The sequence below is a fragment of the Microtus ochrogaster genome, unplaced genomic scaffold (assembly GCF_000317375.1).
Source record: "Microtus ochrogaster isolate Prairie Vole_2 unplaced genomic scaffold, MicOch1.0 UNK4, whole genome shotgun sequence".
NCBI classification, from domain to species: Eukaryota; Metazoa; Chordata; class Mammalia; order Rodentia; family Cricetidae; genus Microtus; species Microtus ochrogaster.
The window spans coordinates 16,317,679-16,326,949 of NW_004949102.1; the positions used below are offsets into that span (position 1 = coordinate 16,317,679).

A 9,271-nucleotide genomic window follows, 5' to 3' on the forward strand; every position below is an offset into this window, starting at 1 on the left:
GAGAAGGTAATAGATAACATCTTTTAAAGAAAGACCTGCCTTACGCATTTTCTCCAGTTAGCAGGCTTTATGGGGTGGCTGGGAGCAGGAAACGAAGGCAGTCACTCAGCCCAGAGCTCGGTCTTGCCCTTCTAGGCAGTCTGTTGGCTGGAGTTTTGAGATTGTGTCTCTCTGGCGCTTGTCGTTTGTGCTCTTCCCCAGTTCCATCTCCATAGTCGGTGTGGAATCGTGCGGACATGGAAGATGTAAGAGATTTTATGGACTGGCCAGGAGGTGGGAAAATCTCTTCCTTCCAGCCTGCCAGCCAGAGAGCACTTGGGAAATGCAGTCTCTCTTTGTGCCTCAGGGTAAAATGAAACTAAGTGGGTTATATTAACTCTGCCACCATCAGAGGCTGAACTCTGAGCAAGAAGACTCATTAGCTTTGTTTTACTTTGTTTTTAAAGCTAATAGAGTAGACCTTCTCCCTGTTGGAGACCCTTAAGGGCATTTGTTTAAGTAGGCAGACTTGGTAAACTTTGTTGAAGGTGCCTGGGTCTTCAAGTGGACATCTGTACTGGCTCCCTATTGGACAGGGTTTCAGAAGCTGTGCACCAAGACTTCTTATATATCTTGGAATATTTTCAAGTTCCAGGCACTCATTTTGATGTTTCGAAAGTATTTGGGTACCTGGTGTGGTAGTCCAGACCTGTGATCCCAGCACCCAGGATCAGAGGCGGCATATGTCTGTAAATTCAAGTCCAGCTTAATCCAAGTGTGTTCCGGGAAGCTAGGTCCTATTTCAAAAGCCAAAAACGGACTATAAAGCAAGTGTTTGGACTGTTGGAGTAAGTAGATCTGCAGTGAATCTTTCCCAACAGTTCTGAAGACAGCCTGGGGTAGAGAGAGATTCGGCTCATTGGTGTCTTCCCACGGTAGAAGGAGCTAGGGTCTCAGGCCTGTGTAAGATCTACAGAGCTGCATCCTCAAGACCCAATCGCTCTGCAAAGCCCTACTCGGCTATACCATTCCCCTGGAGACTAGGATTTCAGGCAGGAGTTTGTGGGAGACCGAGAGGTGTGTGTAAGGGGTGATACGGCATCTAGACCAGGTGAGATTGGCTTTCTATCCTGGAGTATTGCAACTTTGATGAAAAGGCATTAAAGCAGAGAAATGGCTTCTAGTCTGACCACTGTCTTCATTTTGACTCCTGGCTTCACCTCCCTTCTGAGCTTCAGCTCCATCAAAAGCCTGATAGGCGTCAGAGCCCCATCTCTGGAAACTCACATCCCCGTGTCTTACCCATTTGTTTACCCAGCCTCTCCGGCTAACGTGACCCACAGGTGCCGCACATTGCAGGCCGGGGTGTGTGTCTAAGAGTCTGTGACTGCTCATTTGTGTAGTCAGGTCACAGTTACTACACTCTCAGGAGCGAGGGGTCTCAGGCCACAAGGGTGCCCAGCACTCTGTAAGACTTGATGGCGTGGTAGAGGAAGGGAGGGGGCACCAGAGGAGGTGGATCTAGAGAGGAGCGGGAGCCAAACGGCGACCCACCTGGGTGTCATCCTCCAGAGCAGAGGTTTCAGCCCGGAGAGATGGTGCAGTGGTTCAGAGCACTTGCTGCTCTTGCAGAGGATCCACCTGCTCTGTGTAACTCCAGTTCCGGGAGACCTGGCCGCCTCTGTGGGCAACAGGCGTGCACGTGGTACACATGCATATATGCACACAAAAGACTTATACATATAAAACAAATCTTCTTTGTTTGTTTTTGAGATAGGGTTTCTCTGTGTTGCCCTGGCTGTCCTGGAACTTGCTCTGTAGAACTGTCTGGCCTCGAATTCACAGAGATCCACCTGCCTCTTGTCTTCCAAGTGCTGGGATTGAAGGTGTGCGCCACCACTGCCCAGTAAATTTAAAAAAAAAATTTTTTTAAAAGACATATATCACATAGAATGGATATAGTCAGACAGATTCGGAGAAAGGTTGGGAAGTTTATTAAAATATAAATGGGACTGGGCGACTGGGTAGTGGTGGCGCACGCCTTTAATCCCAGCACTTGGGAGGCAGAGGCAGGTGGATCTCTGTGAGTTCGAGGCCAGCCTGGTCTACAAGAGCTAGTTCCAGGACAGGAACAAAAAGCTACGGAGAAACCCTGTCTCGAAAAATCAAAAAACAAACAAAAATAAATGGGCTGGGCATTCAGCTGTGGCGGTTGCTCCAGTAGGTTGAGGAAGTAACTGCAGCGCATTGGTCATAATGGAAGGAGAGGGCAAGTGGGCTAGGCTAGTCGGGCACTGGGGGCACTCAAAAGAGCCGTGGAGTCAGATGGACATCCAGCAGCTGCTGCGAAGGGGGCCCAGATCTCATCCTGGGGTCTGGTCTGCCATGGAGGAGTTCATGGGGATAGTGGGTGTTTTTCTGCTTTTGTGGAAGCTGTGGGCTAGCTAGTGTGTCTTCTCTGAGGTTCCTGGTGCAGCCAGGGAAGCTGGTGAGGAAAGAAGGAAGGGGACCGTGCTGACCTGGTCCTCCCAGCAGCTCAGAGGTGTTCCCTGTGTCCACGCTAACTCTTCTTTCCTCCGACTCTGCAGATAGACCTGCGTTATGAAGCTCGGAATCTAGAACACTTTCAGCACAACTTTGAGAACATGACATCTGTGAAATTCCCCACCCCGCTGCACCCCCTCATCACGAGGGATATACTGGTGGAAACATATGAAGTAAGAACTTGGTTCTGCTGTCACTCATAGCTGGCTGTCCCCACAGAGACTTCATGATGGAGAGAGGATGTGCTTCTCATATGGAAAACTGGGAGAGGGTTGAGAGTGGTAGAGGCTTGCCCAGCAAGTGCAAGGTCCTGGGGTCTGCAAAAAATGAGCCTACCGTGCGCCTAAACTCTGGGAGGAGCCGGAGGAAGAGGCGGAATGTAGTGAGCTGGTCCCGAGAGCTGCAGGTAGCCTCAGGCTTCTAGAATTGAAAACTTACTCAGCTGTCCTATTAGGTGGTAACCTCATGGCACTGTCCCAGGGAAATGTGTTTGACAGAGGAAGTGTTCAGCAAGCATTTGCCTTAGCTGCCCCCTAGACCTGTCTCGTTAGGAAACGGTGGTGGCATCCAGGGGCTTGTTTTCTAGCTGCGTAGCTCTGAGCCCGCTCTTAGGCTCACTGGGCTTTCTAAATAAAATATGCTCCGTTCCAGTGGATTGCCTTGACAAAGGGAACCAAGTGTTGATTTGCTGGTTGTCCATTCTTCTGGCTCTCCTGTCCTTTCCTGCTGGAGCTCCAGCCCGTCTCTGTTGGATGATTTCTTTCTTGTTTTAGTTTGCTTTGAGACAGTCTTACACATTCCAGGTTGGTCTTAAACTTTCTGTGTAGCCAACGATGACCTTACACCGCTGTCCTTCCTGCCTCTGCCTCTGCCTCCCACCACGCCTGACACTTGGCTCGCTCTCAGCACCTGCTCCTGTCTTTTCCCAGGGCTCCAAGCATCTCTTTCCTGTTAGTAGTTGAGTCAATGGCTGCAAACCCGTGGACATTTCTTTTGAGAAGTAAATGAAGGAAATAGATTAAAACCACTGTGTTAGAGACAGATATGTAGGGGTTCTCGGATCAGCTTCTGGGTCCTCTTGCTGTCTGAGGAAGAGTGACATGGCCAGCGGGTTAAAGCTGTCTCCCTGCCGTCTTTAAGGAGAGTGTTCCTGTGTCCAGCTACCAGCAGGCAGGAATTCCTGACGACCTGAAGAGGAGGATTGCACAGCTGGGGATCAACATGCTTTTGAAGATGGTGAGTTGGAGGCCCCGGATGTTGAGGTTCAGTGCATGGGCAGATGAGGGCTCTGCCAGGCATCGGCTGGAAGGGCCAGCCAAGTAGAGAGCTGCAGGTTGAGAACATCAGCTGAGTGAAGTCCCCCAAACGCTCCTGTGACCTGAAGCTTGTGCTGAGCCCTTGATCTGTGGTGTGCATTCATGTGCTATGGAAAGAGTGGTAGGCGCACAGTGTAGATCAACAGCAGGTATGATACTGCAGGTGTGTTAGATACTGATTCATTCATTCATTCATTCATTCATTCATTCATTCAGTGAGCTGCCGCGTGGGTGCTGGGCCTCCAACCCAGGTTCCCTGGGAGAGCAGCTGGTGCTCTTAATCACTGAGCCACCTTTTTTAGCGTGTGTATGCGTGAACTCGGACATGCCCCTGCGTGTGCATGGAAGTCAAAGGACAGCATACAGGAGCCAGTCCTCTGTCCATCACGTAGATCCCGTGGGTCAAACTCAAGTGGTCAGGCTTGGTGGCAAGCACCTTTACCTACTGAACTATCTTACTGGCCTCATAATGAATTTTAAAAACCCATTCCTTAGTCCTGATGCAGGCAGTGGAAGGGTGTGAGGCAGAGAGATCAGCTAGCCATGGCATAGCTTATCAGCGTGGAGTTGGGCTTGAGGACCGAGGTGAGGCAGGGAGCTGGGGACTGTTGTGGAGGAGCCAGAGGCAAATGGTGATTTCGTTTTCTTTTTTGAGACAGGGTCTCATGTCGGGGGCCAGCCTCGACCAAAATACCTTTCTCCAGAACTGGAGGCGTGGACATTTAGAAATATAGTAGAGAATATGAAGACGCAAATGAAAATAATAAAACACAGAAGCATGTAGGATAGTATCAAGAGAGAATTTCTTAGTGAGTACTAAAAATTCACTCCTGTTTAATTTCCAACTGGTTAACATACCCCTGGCCCCAAAAGGTAGGAGTAAAACAAAAGGCTGCATTCACATACAAATTGTAAGTCACTGGCTACATTCATCGCTCACACCCTAGGTTCACGCTCTAGACCAAACACTCTGTAGGAATACCACTCCCTGGGTGGAATCCCAAGTTATTTCCATGAAGGGAACTGGAACTTAGTTGGATCCTTAGACTTATGTTTGAGGTTGGAACCAACTACTTCCCTATTCCAGGAGCACAAGGTCTGACAATTAGCCACATCTGTTGCCGTTAACCCTGGCGAACAGAACTCTGATTTACAACTAGGTGGGACCTTTATCTGGAGGTAGAAGCACAATAACCTTGAATGAACAAGTCCCAAACTCTCTGACTTTGGCCTCTTTGGGCCTCTACAGGCTTGAACTTGCTGTGTAGCTGAGAATGGCTTTGGAACTCCTGATCCTAGTTTCTCTACCACCCACGTGCTATGGCTCAAGTGTACTGGCACACTGGGCTGATGTTGATTCTGTAATATATTTGGGTCTCTCATCTGGGAAGCCCTGAGTAAACTTTTCTATCTCATGCCTGTCCATCCAGATGAGGAGGAGGAGGAGTGGCAGAGGGCCTCATCTAGAGGGGTTCTGTCTTCTACCAGGCAGCAGGGGATCTCAGTGGTGCCTCTAACCACCAGGAAGTGCCTGCTAGTCTGGGGACTTACTTAACTGTTAGAGCTAGGACTGGGATGTGTCTGGAACCAGGAGTGTGAAAAAAGGCTATGGATGCTCTCAAACACTTGGGCCATATAGGATAGTACTTGGAATCCCTGGGGATCGAGGGAGGGGAAGTAAGTGTGGGGGCATCCAGAGGTTTTTGCCTGGCTGGTCAGGAGCTGAGGTTGTCTCCTAATGAGTGGGGTAAATGCAGGGGAAACAGGAGGTTTGAAACTGTTGCTTTGGTTCTGAGAAAGAACTTGGAGTGTAGAAGGACTGTCCGGTGGTGTCAAAGCCCCACTGATACTTCAGGGATTGGAGGCACATTTGAGCTATCTGTGATCTGGAGCAGAATTGATCTGGTATTATCTGAATCTAGATGATCCATGATGTTAGTTCTATCACCTACTACCTGGGGACGAGGAGGGACAGTTGAGGCAGGACCTTGAATCTCTGCCCTTGATCTTCTAGCACTTGAGAACTGGAGGCAGGAGGATTTCTTAGTTCAGGACCAGGCTGGGCTACATGAGACCCTGTGTCATAAAATTAAAACCCAAACCAAACAGAACCAAACCTTTGACTTGGCTTATCCCTGTGCAAATTCTTGTTTAAGAGCCCCTAGCTGCAAGGGCTTGTGGAATGCCCGCCCCTGTGACTTGTCACTGGCAGCCTTCTGTCCCCTAAAACCTTTTCTGCAGGTACCCAGTGGTGCTAGGCCGGGAGGGTGGACGCAGACCTGACTGGTGCAGTCTCTTCCAGATATTTGTGGATAACTTTGTACATGGAGACCTTCACCCTGGGAACATCCTGGTCCAGGGTGCTGATGGATTGTCCCCAAGCCTGGACACTCAACAGCAGCAGGTGAATGTCCATGACACACTGGTGACTACCATAGCACCTGCCCTGTGCCCCCTGCGCCTGGTGTTGTTGGATGCTGGCATTGTGTCAGAGTTGCAGGCTTCAGACCTGAGGAATTTCCGGGCAGTTTTCCTGGCTGTAGCACTGGGGCAGGTGAGACTCACTGGGGTTGGCCCTTTAGAAAGCCCATGGTTGCCAGGATGCTGTGGTTGGACACGAGTGAGTGTGTGTGTGGACACTGACAATGTGCTGCTTCTCAAGCCTGGCAGCTCAAGGTTGGCACCCTTAGTTGGGAAGTCATTCTTCTTTCCTGCATGTGGGACTCCAGTTTCTCTTACTCTCTCAGCTAAATTGTTGGCATGGTGGGGACAGGACTCTAGCTTTAAGAATTGTTTTATTTATTATTTTGTGTGTGATGTGTGTGCGAGTGCAGGTGAGATGTGGCGTGCGCGGGATGGGCAGAGGACACTTTGAGGACAAGAGCACCGTGTGCCTGCTCTGCTCTCCAAGCCGCTTTTCTTGTTTACCTCCAGGGCCACAGAGTAGCTGAGCTCATCCTGCATCATGCCCGGGCCAATGAGTGCAAGGATGTGGAGAGGTTCAAGGCTGAGATGGCTGCACTGGTGACCCAGGCCAGGAAGAACACCCTCACACTGGAGAAGGTAGGTAGGCACTGTGCTCTTGGGCAGAGCCGAGCTCACACGAGGGTCCACTTCACAGGGAGCCTGCAAAGAGCAGTTTTTGGGGGGTGGAGTTGAGATGGGTATTTTTTTTTTTGTGTAGCCCTGACTGTCCTGGAACTTGCTCTGCAGACCAGGCTAGCCTGGAACTCAGAGATCCACCTGCTTCTGCCTCCCAAGTACTGAGATTAAAGATGTGTACTGCCCTGCAGACGGTAGAGTTTTTGACAAAAAAAATATGTCTTGTTCTCACATCTTCTAAGAAGCTCAGGGGACTGACTGAAATCATAGGCTCCTTGCTGGCAGAATCCCTGATTTATTCAGGGATTAGCTGTTGTGGAGACACCTAAACATGCAGGGGAGGCAGTGTCCCAGAGATGTACCATACGCCTGTGCCCCTTGTTTGGCCTGACCCAAGTGCATGGTGCACTCACGCTTTGTTAACTCGCTGTCTTTGTCAAGTTGGTGGCCTACATTAGCAGGACAGCCCTCGCAGAGTGGCCACCAGTGGTGCTGACCTGGTTTATGTAGATGGTTACTAATCACATACACACATGTGCATGCACGCATACGCACGCACGTATACACACTCACACACATGCATGCCTCAACTCATGTCTTCACCAGGCAAGCCTCTGTCTCTGCTACTGAGCTACATCCTCATCTGTTTACTTGGGAACGTTTTGAGTATGATGAGGGATGGGGAGAAGGGTGGAGTGAACATGGCTCTGAGGCTTCTTTTGCAGGCATTTGTGACCAATATGGTAGTGGAGCCTGATTGGTGTTATAAGGAGGCTGCTTATTGCTTCCTGGCTGCTTAGCCCCAAAATAACCACACAGAAAACTATGTTATTTAAATCACTGCTTGGCCCATTAGCTCTAGCTTCTTATTGGCTAACTCTTACATATTAATTTAACCCATTTCTATTCATCTGTGTATCACCATGTGGCTGTGGCTTACTGGCTAAAGTTTCAGCATGTCTGTCTCTGGCAGGGCTCTCTGACTCCACCTCCTTTTTCCCAGCATTCAGTTTAGTTTTCCCTGCCTAGCTAAGTTCTTTCTTGCTATAGGTTCAAAGCAGTTTCTTTATTAATCAATGGTATTTACACCATACAGAGGGGAATCCCACATCACCTCCCCCTTTCTGTTTAAATGAAAAGGAAGGTTTTAACTTTAACATAGTAAAATTACATATAACAAAACAGGTATTAAGCAAGAATTATAGTTAGAATATTTATATCTACTTTATAACTAAGGAAAACTATAACTATCAATTCTTCAACTCCATCAAAGACTGCAGAAGGATATAATATTACCTAAATAAACAGGAAGTACATTGTAAGCAACTTCCAAAACTCTAGAATTGATAGAGACATCTTGCTGCCTGGACATTTACCCAACGTTTTCCTGTACCATTGGGGCATCCATCGTCAGCCTACAGGCCCATAGTATCTGGCACAATTTTCCATGAAATAGGAAATTTCAAAGACAGTCCTGCATATATTGGTAGTTTGTCAGTCACTTTCTTCTGTGTCCTGCAGAATGTCTGGCAGACTCTTTCATGAAGCAGGGACCCTGAAGGACCGTCTCACCTTTAGGCAAGTTCAGCAATCATTTTTCATTTTTTTTAAATATTTATTTATTATGTATACAATATTCCATCTGTGTGTATGCCTACAGGCCAGAAGAGGGCACCAGACCTCATTACAAATGGTTGTGAGCCACCATGTGGTTGCTGGGAATCGAACTCACGACCTTTGGAAGAGCAGACAATGCTCTTAACTACTGAGCCATCTCTCCAGCTCCCAGCAGTCATTTTTCTATGGGTCCTGCATGTCCAGGCAAGATCACTTTCTTGCCCAAATGGCTAACAAACACCATAAGAAGCCTCTTCAGTGCCTATCATCCTCTTGAAGTAATTGGTGCTCAATTGTGTCTCGTTGTCATGAAAAGTTCTAAGTTATTAAAACATTTTAAATGCCATATTCTGTAGTCTTTGGAAGATTTGAAGAATGCCTGTCCAACTGAAATATATCTCTATCCATCTAGAAAATCTAGCTGACATGACTACAAGCTTGACTATTAACCTGTATTTCTTAATTATACATTATATTTTTAAATGAGCTGCACAAACATAATACTTTAATCAAGAGCAGAAATATACATATAACAAAATTGACCTTAAATTTGTATCAATAAACCAAGATCCATATCAATGAAAATCTCTATAGCAAATCCCCCTTTAAATTTATTTTATTTTATTTTATTTTGGTTTTTCGAGACAGGGTTTCTCTGTGGCTTTGGAGCCTGTCCTGGAACTAGCTCTGTAGACCAGGCTGGTCTCGAACTC

At 47.9% G+C, this 9,271-nt stretch overlaps 1 protein-coding gene across 4 annotated transcripts in view; it reads left to right on the forward strand.

Annotated features, from left to right (window-relative positions):
- The window catches only part of Adck2 (aarF domain containing kinase 2), a 15,871-nt gene that overhangs the window by 3,737 nt on the left and 2,863 nt on the right, over nucleotides 1-9,271 (forward strand). Inside the window, exons 3-7 of one of the 4 annotated variants that reach the window (XR_003378567.1) lie at nucleotides 2,568-2,696; nucleotides 3,664-3,759; nucleotides 6,142-6,393; nucleotides 6,774-6,902; nucleotides 8,463-8,519. Coding sequence is in view for 3 of the 4 variants with exons in the window: in XM_005365857.2 (XP_005365914.1) it covers nucleotides 2,568-2,696; nucleotides 3,664-3,759; nucleotides 6,142-6,393; nucleotides 6,774-6,902 (606 nt within the window). In the remaining variant the exon portion in view is untranslated. The remainder of the gene's footprint in view (nucleotides 1-2,567; nucleotides 2,697-3,663; nucleotides 3,760-6,141; nucleotides 6,394-6,773; nucleotides 6,903-8,462; nucleotides 8,520-9,271) is intronic. The other 3 variants (XM_005365857.2, XM_005365858.3, XM_026788594.1) reach the window with 3 other exon arrangements.